The sequence below is a fragment of the Microcebus murinus genome, chromosome 5, assembly GCF_040939455.1.
Source record: "Microcebus murinus isolate Inina chromosome 5, M.murinus_Inina_mat1.0, whole genome shotgun sequence".
Classification (NCBI taxonomy): domain Eukaryota; kingdom Metazoa; phylum Chordata; class Mammalia; order Primates; family Cheirogaleidae; genus Microcebus; species Microcebus murinus.
Window position 1 is genome coordinate 107,929,964 of NC_134108.1, and position 18,275 is coordinate 107,948,238.

The following is an 18,275-nucleotide window of genomic DNA, read 5'->3' on the forward strand; positions in this document are numbered from 1 at the left end:
TAAAAAAATAAAAATCCAATTTGGGTGCACAAAAAATATATATTAAAAACATATTTATAAAAATGATATAATAGTGTCGGACTTATAGTAAGTGCTCAAGAAACATTAGTTATTATTATTATTCTCATTAATCTTCTTTTATTGCTTAAGCTCTAAAATAAGCTTTATAAGTAAAGATTCAATGGAAAATGACCAAAATAGATTTCAGATGCCAGACCCCGGTTCCAACACAGGCTTGGAAACTCACTGTGCATTCATACCATCTGTTTTCCCACACTGCTTCCAGAAGGCCTTGTTCTGCATTTATGTGAACTCAATCCTCCCATTACTGCCCCACTGCCTCTTGGTTAGTTCACAACACTAAAATGTAGGTCTGAAAGTTGAGTTTTAACTCAGTATTCAGCTAGGGTGCCTGTATATATGAATGTGACTTGTCTTCCTTTTGTGTGAAACTGATCACCCTGCACTTGGAGATGCCAGGTATGTTAATTACTGGCTGTAATCAGTTTGTTCTAAGTTATAGTATAGATCCATACTCAGATACCATTATTTCCTTTTAAAGTTTTCTTTATGTTCCTTTTAGCTATTTTTATGTAGTACTTAGGGAGGTGGGAGAAGGTGTTTTTTTTTTTGCTGATATAGCAGCTTGGTTACACACTGAGGTGGCTGTCCCTGAAGCTGGAGTGGTTGTAAGTGTTGTCCCCATCCTTCTATCCTTCTAAACACTTCCCTCCCACCTGGTTTGATTTCGGGTTTCATAGAGCAGGACCACCACAAGGTTGCTGCTGCTTTCTGCTCTTATGAATTAAGGACATTGGAGTCCAGGCATGGAATCTATGCAAGGAGTGTGCAATTAGTAAGCTGTGTTGAACACACAAGCTGTCCTCAGATTCACAGCAGAAATCATCTCCAGAATTCGGTTTATACAGCACCTTGGGTGTTCTAACTCTAGGAATCTTTTTTAGGAGGGCCACTTATTAATTTACTTTGAACACTGATATTTTTTTCTTAACAGCTAAAAGAAGCAGAATTTTAAAAATTCCAAACAAACAAACAAAAACTGTCAGAATTCACTGAAGGGTAATGATAAAAGTGGTAGCACTCCTTTATTATAAAGGTGTTGGGGACAGAATAACCCTTGCTTTTGGCTAGCCATTTTATGTCAGATTAATTTTACAAGTGTTATTTTCTGTGTGTGTCTGGGCGAGCAGATGTGACTATAATCTGATAACTGGAATATCTGAGTTACTATAACAATAAGGGACTATGAGTATCAAATTAAACTATGAATTATTTCTTCCTTCTTTAAAAAACTGTGGATAACTTGTTGCAAAATCCTTATTGGAGTCATTAGTGAAGTATCCAGGCTAAGTGCTCAACTAATTACAATAGGACCAACACAACTTTTGAAAAACATGATGCAAAATAATACTCTCAATATTATTCCAATTGTGTGTGGAAGAAATATAGAGAACATATCAAAATTTTAACAATGGCTATCGCTTGGATGACAGAAATTATGTATAAGTTTAAATTTTATACAATAAGCATGTTTTACCTTAGTATTCAGAAAGGTAAAAATTTTGTCATATATTGTTTTATGAAAAGAACCATACTCCCTGGTTCAAGTCAAAAATCTTTTGAAAACCCTAGGAAGTTGTCTCGGCAGATTACAGGAAGTTTGGAGAATCTTGACTAGAAGTAAGATGGTATCATGGGAAAGAAGATGGTATGGTGGGAAGGAAGTAATTTCTGCTGGCTTCATCTTTGCTCCTCCTTCTCTACCAACCTGTCATGTCCCCCTGGTCATGGGTATCCTCAGAAAGCCAGAGTGAGCTAGGACCCAGCCATTCCTGATGAAGAGTTCTAATTCCCAGGCAGAGTTTATAGAGGAGAGGACAGCCAGGCAAAGGCTAAGACATGTTAAACCAATGCAAGGACTTCATGAACACAAGAAATATGTTTCTTAAAGTAGGTTAGAGTCTACTTTGAAGCCCTGATGATTTTTATATCCTCATGAGTATAGATCTTTACTTCCTGTATTTAGGAAGCTTTCTTTCCAATAGAAGAATGGACATGCTCATTTTTAAAAACGTGGAAAATCCATAACAGATAAACATGTCATTCACACTCACAAATAAATGACTATTAACATTTTAGCATCTATTCAACCAATATAATTCTCTATGAAAGGATACCACTTTGAATAGTTGTAACCTAACTGTACATACAATTTTGTATTCTTGGTCTTATTTAATATATAGCATAATATTTCATGCTATAACATTTAATCATTTTCTTATTACAGGAAAACTAGGTTGTCTGCATTTGTGTTATTATAAATAACACATCAATAAGTAATTTTGTATATCTATGCTTTTCTTTATTTAGGATAAGTTTCTAAAAGTAAAACAAAATTTTTGTGTGAAAGCATGCCAGGATGGGGGAGAGAGGGATACTATGTCTTTATTTTTAGAATTAAAAAAAAAAATTCCCATTTATTTATTTATTTTAACAAGTATGCAAATGCCATTGATTTAGTCCATAAGTACAATATAGTCTTATTTGAGTTGTACAAAACATCAAATATAAATAACCTGAAACTGTAACAATACACAAAAATTTGCTTCTTATACAAACTTACCAGGCAGTACAAGCTGAAAACCTGAGTAAATTAACATTGTTTTACATTAATATACTTAGTGCCAGTTAACATTTAAAACAAGTTTCAATGCATAGTGCTTGATACTTCTTTGAATCTGTTTCAGTCAGTTGAGAGTATGAAAATGGTTAGACCTAGGCTAAAAATAATTCTTCTAGCCAAAAATAAAGGCACAATATTTATAACTATGCATTAACTTTACTATTAAATGATACCTAAGGATATTTACATTAAATATCCTTTAAATGATACCTAAGGATATTTACATTAAAAAACAACATGTATCATGTTGTTTCATCTCATGACTAGTTATGCAGACACTTTGTTCAAAGGGTTTTGTTTTTTTTTTTTTTTTTTTTTTTTTTAGACAGAGTCTCGCTTTGTTGCCCAGGCTAGTGTGAATGCCGTGGCGTCAGCCTAGCTCACAGCAACCTCAAACTCCTGGGCTCGAGCGATCCTTCTGTCTCAGCCTCCCGAGTAGCTGGGACTACAGGCATGCACCACCATGCCCGGCTAATTTTTTTTTTATATATATATCAGTTGGCCAATTAGTTTCTTTCTATTTATAGTAGAGACGGGGTCTCGATCTTGCTCAGGCTGGTTTTGAACTCCTGACCTTGAGCAATCCACCCGCCTCGGCCTCCCAGAGAGCTAGGATTACAGGCGTGAGCCACCGCGCCCGGCCTGTTCAAAGGGTTTTAAAACTATAATATATTCCTACTTTCAATACTGCATACTGCAATGTTTCTAATAGTTCTAGCAAAATGAAAGCTTTCAAAAGGAGCAGAATCATTTTCAAGTCACAGGTGTCAGTTTTTTTCTTTTAGAACAAAGAACATAATAAACAATCTGGTTGGTTCTGCCCAGATAAACTAATGTAATAAGAGGGTCTGTCAAGAGGTGTTTCTATTCAATCTAATGCTATAACATCATCAAGCTCTTCTGTCTACACCTGATCTCTTTGCACTGATATTCTCCTTCTTATCTAATTTCTTCTTGCAACTTCTTTCTTCTTCACTGATATCAGCATTATTTGAAAAACCTTCTTCGTCTGAATCAACTATGAGCACATCATCTTGCTTTTGTGCTATGGAGGTAGAAGGCTGAGCTCTGTCACCACTGCCATTGGTTATGCTTTTGGCAGTATCTTCAGCTTGTTTGGGCCCCACTTTTTCTGGGGCATCACCAACAATTTCAAATTCAACATCCTTTCTTAGGTCTTCACTATGAAGGATATTGATCAATAAAATGTAGTTCTGAAGGAAGTCATCTGCTTGAAGCCAGCTGCCATTTCTAATTCCAAATTCTGACTTCTTGTGATTATTAGCTTCTGTCTCTCTCTCCTGAAGATATTAAGATTGTTCCTTTCCCATCTTCTATTTGGACATTTGATGCTATCATAGCAAAATTTTCTTTCACTAACTTATCCTGTAAGGTGAGAACAGTCATTTTATGGACATTTGGCCATACAGTCACCTCTGGCTTGCTGGCCCAACCGGGGTTGGGAGGATCCAGTGCACAAGGCATTAGGAGCTTCTTTAATGGGCTTGGTGGTTTATTCAAAAAATTTGTTCTACATTAGTCTATTTTTCCTGATAAAATCTTCAGTCCTTCCAATACCATCCACCCAGCAATCACTGCAATAGCAGTAGTGATTGCAGGAATAATGTTCCCTGCCATTGATTTCATATCACATCTGTTCTTCATATTCATACTGAAAATATGCATCCTGAGGTTTGCAGCAGAGGTGACAAAATCCATTGCAGATGGGTCATCCCCAACCCATTTGAGCTCAGCTCCATCCCCCTTTTCTGCTAAAGGAATTCTCAATGCCCCAATGCTCTTTGAAAAAAGACTTACACAGCTCTTTGCATCTAGAACCTGCTGGGCTTTCAGGCCTAACTGGGGTTCATTTTGTTGATCTGATGCATTGGTTTCTTCTCCTTGACTTTGTACTTCAGCCCAGTCCAATGGAACCGGAGGTTTCCTTTTCTGCCATAGTTTGTCCATTGTTAATAGACATCTGATATCATCTTTAAAAAGCTTGGTAAAAGGTTTAACTGGCTCATACCCAGTTGATTTAGTGCATTCTTCAGTGGAAATGCATTCAATGTCACCATCTTCAGTGGATGCTCTGGGCTCTGGTTTTGGCTTCTCTTGGTTCCCAGGCAGCTTCGGGGTTAGCTCCATCAGGACAATCTTCTTGATCAGCATTTTCTCCCCCAGACAACTGGCTGAACAAATACTTTGCCCAAATGATGTAGCGAATAGGTTCTGAAGGTGTGTTATGAATTGTACAGCCAGGAAAAGTTCTCTGGGTTGGCTTAGGATGACATTCATAACACTTGGTCCCACCCTTTTTGATAGTAGCTACTCGTCCAAGATAGCCAGCAGGGATACTTTCAATAAGAGGGACGTCAGCTGCCAGACACATCCTGTGAACATGGTTTCGGGCCGCTGTGTTATCTAAAGCATTCATAACCAATATAAACTGTGGGAAATTCCACCGTATAGTCGGGGTTCATAATGCTGTCATAGTAGGCAATGATACTCGCTTTCAGGTAAAACTGCAACCTGTGCCTTTGATCCTCCAATATGTTTCTTTTGAAACAAAAGCTGCCTGCTGAGGCTGCAGCCATCAGTAGCATCGAGCTCCATCAGGTCGGTACGGGAGATGCCGGTGAGCACGAGGCTCTTGGGGCGCTCGCAGCCCATTCCGCCTGTGCCCACCACCAGCACCTGGCGCCCAGGCACGGCCTCAGCAATTCCTGGGGCAGCCCCCATGACAGTGCCATCCATGGTGGGATGACCACAAGCCATGGTGGGGGCAGGAGAACTCCCATTTATTTTCTATTTGTATCTATTCATGGGGTACAAGTGCAATTTTGTTACGCTGTTATATTGCATTATGGTGAAGTCAGGACCCACATGGGCACTTTTTTTTTTTTTTTTTTTGAGACAGAGTCTCACTTTGTTGCCCAGACTAGAGTGAGTGCTGTGGCGTCAGCCTAGCTCACAGCAACCTCAAACTCCTGGGCTCAAGCAATCCTCCTGCCTCAGCCTCCCGAGTAGCTGGGACTACAGGCATGTGCCACCATACCTGGCTAATTTTTTCTATATATATTAGTTGGCCAATTAATTTCTTTCTATTTATAGTAGAGACAGGGTCTCGCTCTTGTTCAGGCTGGTTTCGAACTCCTGACCTCAAGCAATCCGCCCGCCTCGGCCTCCCAGAGTGCCAGGATTATAGGCGTGAGCCACCACGCCTGGCCAACATGGGCACTTTTTGATATATTGCCAAATGATATTCCAGAAGGGTAGTGCCCTATTATACTCAACAACCATGTTTATGAGGTATTACCAATGTTTTTAATTTGCTCATTTAACTTGATGAACAAAAAATGGTGTCTCATTAGTGAAACAATTACATTATATCATGATTAAACTTGAATAAAAGCCTAATAGAAACTCTTTTAGAGTTTCTGTGAGTGTAAGTTCTTTTAATTCATCATCCCATGCGAGAATGGTTTCCAGACAACGTAGGAAACGTAGACATGACAAGCAACCTAGAAGAGGCAAGGCCATGTAGCCAAGGGTGCCAGCTCCCTGTGGGCGGTGCCCTGCACACCAAGAGTGACAACACTGAAACAGAAGGGGGTAGATGACTGTAACTTTGGGTTACTCTTCCTCTCCCTGTATATGTGAGTGATAAACTGTGAATCCAAAACGGAGCTGTTGTAGCTTTACTGGCTAAATCAGTCAGGCCTTGGCCTTGGCTGCCTTGACCTAGCCTTGTGAGTTTGACAAATTATGGAGGAAAGCAAAGAAAAATATAGAGAATATTTATTTGATTGAACAGTGAGTTGGAACATGGACTTGGTATTCATAGAAAACAAAAACACACAATATCTCTGGGTGGCAAGTCTTGCTAACTTTTTGTGGTTCCTTTGTGGGGATTTGAGAGTTTTACTCTCCTCCTCCCCTCCAAGGGAAAATGAAACAGGGTTAATTTTTCCCCCACAGGCTGTGCTGGCTGGTATTATTATGAGCAACGTCCTTCCCTACCTCGAAACCATTTACAACCTACCCAGTCTATGGAGGAAGGACCAATATGATTGTGTGAGTGTAGATGCCCTGGCTGAGGAAGGGGAGGACGGAAGGGAAAGTTGGAGAGAGGGAGAGAAAACAAAAGAGATCAGCCATGGACCTGGAGAATACTAGCAACTCTTATTTTTGCTTAGTACTATTATTTTTGCTTAAGAAGGGAGAGTCAAGGTTGTTGGCACATGAACACATGGAGACCTCATTCCAACTATGCAAAATTAAATAAAAGGGATTAGTTAAGTGGCTACTGTTACATGCAAATCTAGTAGAAAGGGTTTGCCTTTCATTGCATATTTGAATGACTTTTAATCCAATTGATGTAAATACATTCCAGGAAAGAAGACGCCAATCCTAATTAAAGAAGGAGGAGATGTTTTGCTAGGCAGAACAACTGCTGGAGCAGCCCCCTCCTCTCCAGGGCACAAAACCAGATGACAAAAAGGGGAAACAGCAAGAAACAAAAATGATAAGAGGAGAAGGACCCAGGAGAGGAGAGAAATACAAAAGGGTGTAACTTGCGGAGCTAGATCCCCGAGGAGCTAGGAGGGGACGTGGCCCAGTGCACAGAGAGAGTCTCTAGGCCAGGAGAGGGACAGCACTTCCAACGGGGCTGGAGAGAATGGGGAAGGGCTGAGTGTAGACACTGACAAGTGGCAGGAGGTCAGGGAAGTAAATATTTAAGGGAATTTTAGCCTATTTTTTCCTGTGAAGACAAAGGTAAGATTACCTACTGAGGATGATGGAGAGGGTGGTGGGGCAGTGGATGGTAAGAGTTTGCAACAACTACTGTAGGTCTTCAGATAGCAACTACCATTTGGCAGAGTGTTCTGGTTGGTTTATGAATGGTATTTCTAATCTCAACAAAGCCTACAAGGTAGATATCACTATGCTCATTTAGCACATGATGAGACTGAAGTTTTGAGAGACAGTTAAAGAGAGAGATGACCAGGGATATAAAAAAGATTTGCTAGGCAGCCTTGAGGGCCCAGCTATTTGTGGATGGCACCAGTCCATGTGGCCGAGGAATTTTTTCTCTCAATCCCAGGAATAGGAAGGGAGAGAGTGAAGGCAAGTTGAGAGACAGGACTGGTAATGTTCTCCTATCCTGCTTGTTTTCATGATCTTGTTTTTCCCCTCATTCCCTTTTCCCTTAGGCTATATGGATGGTGACATTCTTATCTACAATTTTCCTGGGACTGGACATTGGACTAGTTATCTCATTATTTTTTGCTTTCTTCATCGTCACTGTTCGTTCACACAGGTACTTTGTCTCAGATAAGAGGAGGCTGAGGTTATGCATGGCAAGGTAAGGCAACTATGACCTAAAGGCAAGTGCATTTTCTTTCAGAACTCAGATTCTTCTCCTGGGTCAAATCCCTAACACCAACATTTATAGAAGCATCAATGACTATGGGGAGGTAAGAATCCAAATCAGTGCCACTCCTCTGCCTAAGGGCTGGGGTGGGCCAAGCCTGGAGTTTAGTTTTTTTACAGAATCCCTTTGCTGTTATTTCCTGCACTGCAGATACACATTTACAAAGGTGGGGAAAGTAATGCACAAGGGTTGAGGTGGGTCAGTAAGTAGCCAAATCCTTATATACTACAGCCAATTAAAGATAATTTTTAAATGTCCTTTAAGGAGAGGAAGGCCAAGAAAGAGAGGAGTGAGGAAATGAGGGGAAAAGAAGAAAGCAGGAAAAGCAGGGGGTGAAAATGTGAGGAAAGAATTTCCTAGTTCATATTTCTAATACAGAAGAATTCAGATTCTCTAGGAGGTTCTAAAGATGTATTATTCTTGCTCCATAAAAGAAATGAGAAGTTTCCCTCAACTTCACATTTTTTCTTATAGATTGTCAGCATACCTGGGGTGAAAGTCTTCCAGTGCTGCAACGCTGTGACATTTGTAAACGTTTACCAACTAAAACACAAGCTGTTAAAAGAGGTCACTGCTCTTCTGCCCTGCCTCCCTCTGCCTGGCCCCTCCCCCTACAAGCATCCTTCTCCCACCCTTTCGCCTTCTCCACCTCTCAGCCTCCTTTGAGACACCTCTTGTATCTTTCAGGTTGATATGGAAAGGGTGCCTCTTAAAGAAGAAGAAATTTTCACCCTGTTCAATCAAAGTGATACCATGCTACAGGAAAAAAGGATCTGTAGGTGTTTCTGTGACTGTGAAGAACAGGAGCCACCACCCAGGGTTAGAAATGCTTTTTCTTTCCTGCATTTCTCTCCACCCTTTATAAAGAAGTGCACTAGTAGTTTCTTAAAAAAAAAAAAAACAGAACAAAAAATCAAAACCTCTAAGGGATTTTGAGTTTTAGATGGACCATGGAGAATTGGAAATCAAAGATTTCTACTCAGAAATGAAGACACAAGGTTCTCCTTTGAGGTTCAAATTTGGACATGAAAATAGGTAGGAAGAAATGTTCTGGATTCTACTGGATGGCCAGTGACAAGAGTACAGTTTGCCTGTTGAGACTGTCAGTAATTCCATAGCTGTACCTATTTCCCTGGCTTTTAGCTGTCTAGCTTTAGATTTCTAAAAATAAGTGACTGAAAGATTATTTTCTGATTCCAACTAAGGCAGAGTCATGGTTGCTGGGCTCCTCCAGGATAAGCCAGGGTCTCCTGATTTCTGCCTGTGACCAAGGAAATGATGACTGGGGATGAGGGAAACTGGGGGTGTGGTGGGGACAAGCACAGGTTGCTATTCTAGATGGGGGTTTTACAGCATCTGAGGGTCATTTTAGCTGATGGGGGTTGCAAAGTGGTCATTATTTCCAACCTTGACTTGGTCTAAGTAGTTCTTTCCCTTAGAGCAAGACTGCTTATTTCTAGCTCCTGGTCCTTTGAGTAATCACTTCATCTAAGCTCTATCTATACACACAGAGAAGTAACCCCCAACCCCAACAAACACACAAACACCCCTCTTCCAAAATACTGAGCGTCCATTCTTCTTCCCACACATTATAATAGAGCATAGGTTTTACTGAACTCCCTGAAATTACCAACTTCCCAGCCAAGAGAATAGAATTAACACTATAGCTAGGCCGGGCACGGTAGCTCACGCCTGTAATCCTAGCACTCTGGAAGGCCAACGTGGGAGCATGGCTTGAGCTCAGGAGTTTGAGACCAGCCTGAGCAAGAGCGAGACCCTGTCTCTACTATAAATAGGAAAAATTAGCTGGGCATGGTGCTGTGTGCCTGTACTCCCAGCAACTAGGGAGGCTGAGGCAGGAGGATTGCTTGAGCTTGGGACGTTGAGGTTGCTGTGAGCTAGGCTGATGCCACAGTACTCTAGCCTGGGCGACAGAGTAAGACTGTCTAAAAAAAAACCCAAAAAACCAAAAACAGTATATCTAATTTGATTTCATATCTACACTGTGCTGAGTATTGAAGAGAACATTCACAAGACATTAGCAAATACACTCTAGGGTATGGAATAGGGTCACCCCATATTCATTGAGCTCCAACTATGTGCCCAGAACTAGGACGCTATTAAAAAGGAAAAGAGGGTTTTAAGATCTCTGCCTTCAGGTAGTTCTTTTTTTTTTTTTCATTGAAGTTAAAAAAACTAGATAACATATAATATAACATATCTACCCTTTGTAAGTGTACAGTTCGTTACTGTTAAGTATATTCATGTTGGTGCACAGTCACCACCACCATCCATGTCCAGAACATTTGACCTTACAAAACTGAAACTCCATACCCATTAAACAATGACTACCCTTTTCCCCTTCCTCCCAGCCCCTGGAAACCCACTATTCCCTTCTATTTCTTGTTTCTATGAATTTGACTATTCTAAATACCTTGTGTAAGTGGAATCCTACAGGATTACGTGCTTGTCTTTTTTTTTTTTTTTTTTTTTTGAGACACAGTCTCGCTTTGTTGCCCAGGCTAAAGTGAGTGCCGTGGTGTCAGCCTAGCTCACAGCAACCTCAAACTCCTGGGCTCAAGCAATCCTGCTGCCTCAGCCTCCCAAGTAGCTGGGACTACAGGCATGCACCACCCTGCCCGGCTGATTTTTTCTATATATATTAGTTGGCCAGCTAATTTCTTTCTATTTATAGTAGAGATGGGGTCTTGCTCTTGCTCAGGCTGGTTTTGAACTCCTGACCTCAAGCAATCCGGCTGCCTCGGCCTCCCAGAGTGCTAGGATTACAGGCGTGAGCCACCGCGCCCGGCCTATGCTTTTATCTTTTTGTGACTGGCTTATTTCACTTAGCATAACATTCTCAAGGTTCATCCAAGTAGGTTTTATTTGTTTGTTTTTTGTGATACAGGGTCTTGCTCTGCTGCTCAGGCTGGAGTGCAGTGGTGTCATCAGAGCTCACTGCGACCACCTCCAACTCCCAGGCTCAAATGATACTCCTGGCTCAGCCTTCCCAGTAACTGGGACTACATGTGTGCACCATGCCTGGCTAATTTTTTCATTTTTTGTAGAGATGAGGCCTCACTGTGTTGCCTAGGGTGATCTTGAACTCCTGGCCTCAAGCAATCCTCCCACCTCAGCCTCCCAGAGTCCTGAGATTATAGGCATGAGCCACTGCACCCAGTCTCGTCCAGGTAGTTCTTAAAAAAAATTTTTTGATGGAAAATTTTGAACATATACAAAAGTAGAGACAATATGTAATATAATGAGTACCTATGTCCCACATCAGCTTTATCAGCTCATAGTCAATCTTGTTTCATCTATATCCCCTCCTACTTATAACCACTCAGAATCACAGGATTACTTTGAAGTAATTCATGGACTGTTTTTAGTCAGTTTTTTTTTTTTTCACTAAGAAACAGCATCTCACTCTGTCACCCATGGTGGAGTGCAGTGGCATGATTGTAGCTTACTATTAATATAAGCTTGCACTCCTGGGCTCAAGCGATCCTCCTGCCTCGGCTTCCCGAGTAGCTGGGACTACAGGCATGCGCCACCACACCTGGCTAATAATTCATGGAGTTTTAAATCAATTAAGGAAGTGTACAGTTCAGTACTGTAGCCTTTCTTTTTCTTTTTCTTTTTGGACAGAAGATATTTACTGTAGCCTTAATGTGACATATAAGGCTATTATATTTTATCAATTCTGAGATATACATTTTTTTCATATCACTGAAATTTGGATATATCACATAATCCATGACATACCATTGTTTAATTTTCAGAGGTTTTTTCTTTCATTCTTGATAGTACAAAAAGTAGTGGTGCATCTTAATATGGACAAAATAGGACAGTGAATGATACAATACAGTAGATTGCTATCTTCTACATTGTGTGTTTAGAGTCTAACAACTCTCAGACTTCAGGTAAGGAGAGATTAGCATGAGCTCAAAAGTCAGAGAAACTTATAAACACTTACTGGCATTAAAACAAAACAAAAAAACCTTCATGGCAGCAATGGACTTGTGTTGGGCCAGAAAGAGAAACTTAGATTGATGTTGGGTAGGAAAAACAGGATTCCCATCCAGGATAGGTTTGGACAAAGACACCAAGGTGGAAACTTGTAGTGTTCTCAGTGTAGGAGGCTTGGCCTGAGAAGTAAAGTCAGGCAGACATGGCATGAGGGGATTACAAGAAAGACAAGAATGTACAGCAGATGAAAGAGGGAAAAGGAGAGCTCGCAGAGAATTCTCTCTGCCTGGAGGACCTTATATCCTGCCACTGGGCCAACCTTCACTGTTTCCCCAAAGGCCTGGCCTCAGTAATCTTAGACCCTTGGGAACAGCTCTCTCCTTTGAATTATACTATTATCATTTGTCCACACTACTTTTTTTTTTTTTTTGCTATACAATATATGCTACCTTGTATAGTTTTATTTTTCAAAGTTTTAAAATTTATTTCACAAAGAAAATTGTTTGATAATAGATTTTTTAAGGGAAATATCACCTAGAATTATACCACTCTAGCAAATAAATTCATTTTTCCACGTGCCTTACAGTTCTTGTCCATATATATTATTATTGATACATTTATTTATTTATTTATTTGTTTTTAGACAGAGTCTCACTCTTGCCAGGCTAGAGTGCCGTGGTGTCAGCCCAGCTCACAGCAACCTCAAACTCCTGGGCTCAAGTGATCCTCCTGCCTCAGCCTCCTGATTAGCTGGGACTACAGACATGTGCCACCATGCCCGGCTAATTTTTTTCATATATTTTTTAGTTGTGCAGCTAATTTCTTTCTATTTTTAGTAGAGACAGGGTCTCACTCTTGCTCAGGCTGGCATTTATTTATTTATTTATTTATTTTTTGAGAGACCAGGTCTCACTCTGTCACCCTCGCTAGAGTATAGTTGCGCGATTATAGCTCACTACAGCCTCCAACTCCTGGGTTCAAGTGATCCTCCTGCCTCAGCCTCCTCAATAGCAGGCACTACAGGAATGTGCCACCATGCCGGCTAATTTTTCTTTTAGTTTTTGTAGAGATGAGGTCTCACTATATTTCCCAGGCTGGTCTCAAATTCCTGGTCTCAAGCAGTCCTCCTGCCTCAGCCTCCCAAAGCACTGAAATTACAGGCATGAGCCACCAGGCCCAGCCATATTTATCCTTTTAATGAACATGAGCACTCTCGCTAGGTAGAATCTGGTTCCTGTGAATGCAGAGTCCAATTTCACATCTTGCACGTCATTGTCTTCCTGGTCCTTGGTACTGTCCTTAAACTATAGCAGGCACTCCAGGCCTATTAGGAGCTTGAGAGGTAAAGACAGCCTTGCTCGAGTGGACTGTGTCTTCTTAAGGAAGTCTGACACAGGACTGCTGTACTGATAAAAGAAGGAGGTGCTGGGAAAAGAGATTGATGAAAAAGAATACGTCATACAACGTATTAGTAGGCACCCAGGGATGAAGTAAGACCCAGGGGTGAAGAAAAGGAATAAATCAAAGATGATGTTAAGTCTGGCTCACTGGGACAATGACAACGTCATTGATGGACATGGGAAGTTGGGAGGGGGATGCTGTGAGTGGTAAGGATAGGCGGGACGAACGGGCTTTAGTCATGAGCTTGAAGTGGCGGTGAGATATCCAAGTAAAAAATGCACAGTATCAACATTTATTGTTTGGGGAAAAAAAAAAAAATGCACAGTGCCGGGCCGGGCGCGGTGGCTCACGCCTGTAATCCTAGCACTCTGGGAGGCTGAGGCGGGCGGATTGCTCGAGGTCAGGAGTTCGAAACCAGCCTGAGCAAGAGTGAGACCCCGTCTCTACTATAAATAGAAAGAAATTAATTGGCCAACTGATATATATAGAAAAAAATTAGCCAGGCATGGCAGTGCATGCCTGTAGTCCCAGCTACTTGGGAGGCTGAGGCAGGAGGATCACTTGAGCCCAGGAGTTTGAGGTTGCTGTGAGCTAGGCTGACGCCACGGCACTCACTCTAGCCTGGGCAACAAAGCGAGACTCTGTCTCAAAAAAAAAAAAAAAAAAAAAATGCACAGTGCCTAGCCTGGAGAGAAGTTTCCTAAGAGAGGGTAGTCAACTAGCAGAAACAGCACAGTTGCCAAGTACTTCCAGCCCTGGTTTGAGTCTCATCACAGTCCTCTCTTAACTCTGTTGTCCCAGATTGGTTACACAGACCGGTTTGTAAACAAAGAGGATCGCGATTCGTCCTCCATTAACCTGATTCGCTGCTCGCGTTTCAATAGCGGTGACACGAGTCAAAGCACATCCGATGAACAAGTCCCATACACGTCATCTTCCTCGTCTCAAAGATATCAAGGGCAAAACTACGAGGACGTGGAGGATGTTTGGCTTCAGAAGGAGCCCTCCAGATACAGCTCCATACCAGGGACTGAATCTGTTGAGAGTCGGGGGAGGAGTAGATCGATTATCCCTTACTCAGAAGATATGCTGCCGCCCACCCACACCATCATCCTGGATTTCTCCATGGTGCATCATGTGGATCCATGGGCTTTGGTCATATTAAGACAGGTAAGTCCTGGGAGAATTCTCCACTGTTCAGCTGCTCTGCGCCTAGCACTGTGAAAGGCACTGGGCTATCTTGCACTCAGATGTGAAGAAGTTGTGACAAAGTGACACCTCAAACTTGGGGCTGCCTACATGTAGGGTCTTCCCCACTTCCCTCTTCATTGCCTGCAACTTCAGGCAAAAAGAACAAAGAAGAAATTTCCTTCAACAGTTGTGTCCCTAGGTCCTGACTCCTCACAGGTTTCTATGACAATTCTCGTTTCTCTCCTTATGCAGTACCATTTAGGTGCACGACTAATCATATCGACTGCATTGTTTAATGCTTCGTAAATACAATGCTTCTTTTCAGCCAGCTTGTTTCAGTTTACAGCTCTCTGTCTCACTCTTGCTCATGTTGGCAGTGGCTCAGGTTTAAACACCTGAACACTAACACTCACTTGTGTTCTATGTCCACTTTTGTATGAGATACACTCTTTTGACTGGTTTTCCTTCTTTTAGTCTCAGATCCTATTGTATCATACTTTCTTATTCCTAGGGGAATATGATTCTCTCTTAAGTGAGTCCAGCTCCTCTTTGGTCTGAGGCAATAGGAAGCTTTTCAGAGCAGAAAGAACTCTGGTTGGTGGTCTGGGATGTGTGCTTTGTCTTGGCTTTGCTGTTTACTGTCTGTCTGACCCAAGACAAGTTACTAATTTGCACTAGGTCTCGGTTTCCTCATCTATAAAATGAGAAGTTTGGAAGAGATTAATATTAAGATCTCTGTCATCCATGAGATCCTTTTCTCTCATCCCATTTTCAGACTCAAATATCCTTGATAATCTCCTGTCATTTGGGCTTTTCCATTTTAGGTCATTGTCCTGGGCTATGTTCTCTTCTCCCAGTCTCGTACTGTAGTTGTTACTTTAGATTTCATTCAACCCACATTGTCGAATGCCTGCTACATCCCAGACTGAGTTGGGCACATGTGTATATACTATTTCATTTAATTTTCACAACTGCCTTGAGAAACAAGCCATATTTTCTCCTAAGAGTCTCCCAAGGCTCACAGCTCATAAGTGGCCTGTCCGGCATTTGAACTTCAAGCATCTGACTTTAATCACTCTTTCCCCATAATACATTTATGCCTTCCTCTGCTCTCCTGTCCTGTCCTGCCTCCTGTTTCTGTAAAGGTACCCTATGTTCTGGTTCTTGGCATCACCCATCCACCCCTGGCCCGTGTTGATGGCTTTGTGCTCCATCCCCAAATGGAGGCAATGTCAGACACCTTTGCGTATGACCTGCAAAGATTCATAGTGCACGTTTGCACTCTAAAAATGCAGGTTGCTTCATTCCCTTTGTAAATGTTCTATATACTGCACCCCGAACACTGCATTATTGGAGGAAATTGTATGTTTTGTTTACTTTATAATTGAAAACTTAAATCTACTAAGAAAAACCCCAGCAGTTTATTCTAATTGGAAACCATCACTCAGATTAAGCTTCTTCCTAATTCATGAGATTTCCTTTTCCTGCTGCTTGTCATTTAGAACATGTCTATTGTAGCCCTAACAAAATGACTGTGTGATTTACCACGTGATCAAAAATGGCTTTCTTATTTCCACTTAATACTGAAAACAGCAAAGTCTGTTTTGTGCTCCAGGTTGGCGTTTACTCAGCCTTGGAGTGTTAAGGTTGATATTGACTGGCTTTGAACTGAACGTCAGGATTTATTGCCCCAGAGCGTATCTCCTGGCTGAGGTAAACTTGAGGTCGGCATCTCATTTTTACTAATGTGATGCTAAATACCTGATGTTTTACTGAAGTCAAACTCAACTTTTCAGACTAGCTCTGGATGTGACCCTTGGGGTTTCTGAACGCCAGTCCCTGCTGGATCACCTGACCATGTCTGAGCCATTTCTTGCCTCCTCTGCTCAGTGAATACCAGGGAGAAGGGGTCGCTTGCCGACACTGAGCAGTCACACCACGATGTGGTTGCTTCTGACGACTCTCCAGACATCTCTGTCACACCTGTGCCTGTCCCTAGCCTAAGACATTTCCCACGTGAACATCTTCTCTTGATGTGAGCTGTTTCCTCCTCTGAGACTGTGAACAGCCCCCTCTCACTCCCACCCCTACATGAGGCGGCCTGATGTTCTTTTGTATTCTAGCACTGCAGACATTTTCTGGCATAAAGAAGTCCACTCATCAAATGTTTGTAGGGCTGAATGGGGAAGCAAAGGCACACATAACCCAGACAAGTGAATGGCCAAAGGGACTTTAAAACTCAACTGCTTAGAATGCCCTTTCCGAGTGAGTGTGAAGCTCTCTGACACTGATTTCCTCTCTTCTTGCAGATATGCAATGCTTTCCAAAACGCCAACATTTTGGTGCTCATTGCAGGGTGTCACTGTGAGTATCCTTCACCCTATGAGAGGGGTGTTCTGCGCCCTGGGCCCTCAGCTCCCCAGGTGTCTGACACTGTGTGTGTTCCGGGTCTGGTTTGTAGCTTCTGTGGTCAGGGCATTTGAGACGAATGATTTCTTTGACGCTGGCATCACCAAGGCCCAGCTGTTCCTCAGCATCCATGACGCCGTGCTGTTTGCTGTGTCAAGGAAGTTTCTAGAGCCCTCCGATTTAAGCGTGGATGAATCTGAGACAGTGATACAGGAAACCTACTCAGAAACAGACAAGGTTGGAGAAACAGACAAAGCAAGGGGCTCGGGGCAGGGGTCAAGGTGGGGTGAGGGGTGGATAGCGGGGCAGATGCCCAGTCAGAGATGAACAATGTCCATGAAAGGTATTTTAGTGTAGCTATGCCAGAATTTGGGATGTTGAAATGCTCCCCTGCGAGTTGGTAAACAGCAGTGGGCCTGAACCACCAGGTGCCCCAGTGGCCATGGCGTCTGGGTCCCATTCAGGTCACTTCCCCAGCTGAAGAGAGGCTTTACCCAACCAAGTGGAGGCCTCAGGGATCCTTTAAAGCAATCTTGGCTAGTGCCCGTGCTATACCCATTGCTGAATATTTTAAATGTCCCCTGGCTATACCTTTCGAACCCATCCCACCCCACCCTTGGGATGAACACTGATGAACTAGCAGAGCTTTCCAACTGCCGGGGTAAGGCTTTGGCTGTTATTTACATTGGGAGTAATAAGTTTACTCAACCTGACTAAATGCAAAGGGGAATGATATATAAATCAGAATTTTTAGTCATTTAATAATACTAAGTTAAGACTCGGGCCTACTTCCGCATTTTAAATCAGTATCTGTGTAGGTTAAAGGTTTCCCCAAAAAAGTAAAGTAAAATACAGATGGGCACCAAAATATTATCTAATAAATAGAAATCATTTTTAATTAAACCCCTGATTCCTTGACTTACTACATTTTAGTAACATTTGAACTTTTTATGACAAGAAGAGTATTACCAAAGTAATGTGTCTTTAAAAAATTCCAAGAAGTAAAAGATACCCAGGCTTATAAAACAGAGCCTTTTTATTTTTCTTTTTTAAAAAAACTAATGTATTACTAACGATTTCCGTTGCTTCATTGAAAATTCTCACAAGTTATGTGCCTCTGCTTTTCCAGAACAACTTTTTCTCTGATAGCTACATTTGAACATA

At 41.8% G+C, this 18,275-nt stretch overlaps 1 protein-coding gene and 1 pseudogene across 3 annotated transcripts in view; one reads left to right on the forward strand and one right to left on the reverse strand.

Annotated features, from left to right (window-relative positions):
• Positions 1 to 18,275, forward strand: part of SLC26A8 (solute carrier family 26 member 8) — a 69,547-nt gene that overhangs the window by 45,336 nt on the left and 5,936 nt on the right. For all 3 annotated transcript variants that reach the window (XM_012746803.3, XM_012746804.3, XM_020286975.2), the window contains 8 exons: positions 6,686 to 6,781; positions 7,921 to 8,027; positions 8,115 to 8,184; positions 8,616 to 8,708; positions 8,829 to 8,960; positions 14,313 to 14,681; positions 17,012 to 17,066; positions 17,164 to 17,348. In XM_012746803.3, the coding sequence (XP_012602257.1) occupies positions 6,686 to 6,781; positions 7,921 to 8,027; positions 8,115 to 8,184; positions 8,616 to 8,708; positions 8,829 to 8,960; positions 14,313 to 14,681; positions 17,012 to 17,066; positions 17,164 to 17,348 (1,107 nt within the window). The remainder of the gene's footprint in view (positions 1 to 6,685; positions 6,782 to 7,920; positions 8,028 to 8,114; positions 8,185 to 8,615; positions 8,709 to 8,828; positions 8,961 to 14,312; positions 14,682 to 17,011; positions 17,067 to 17,163; positions 17,349 to 18,275) is intronic.
• Positions 3,573 to 5,457, reverse strand: LOC105861388 (SUMO-activating enzyme subunit 2 pseudogene; annotated as a pseudogene).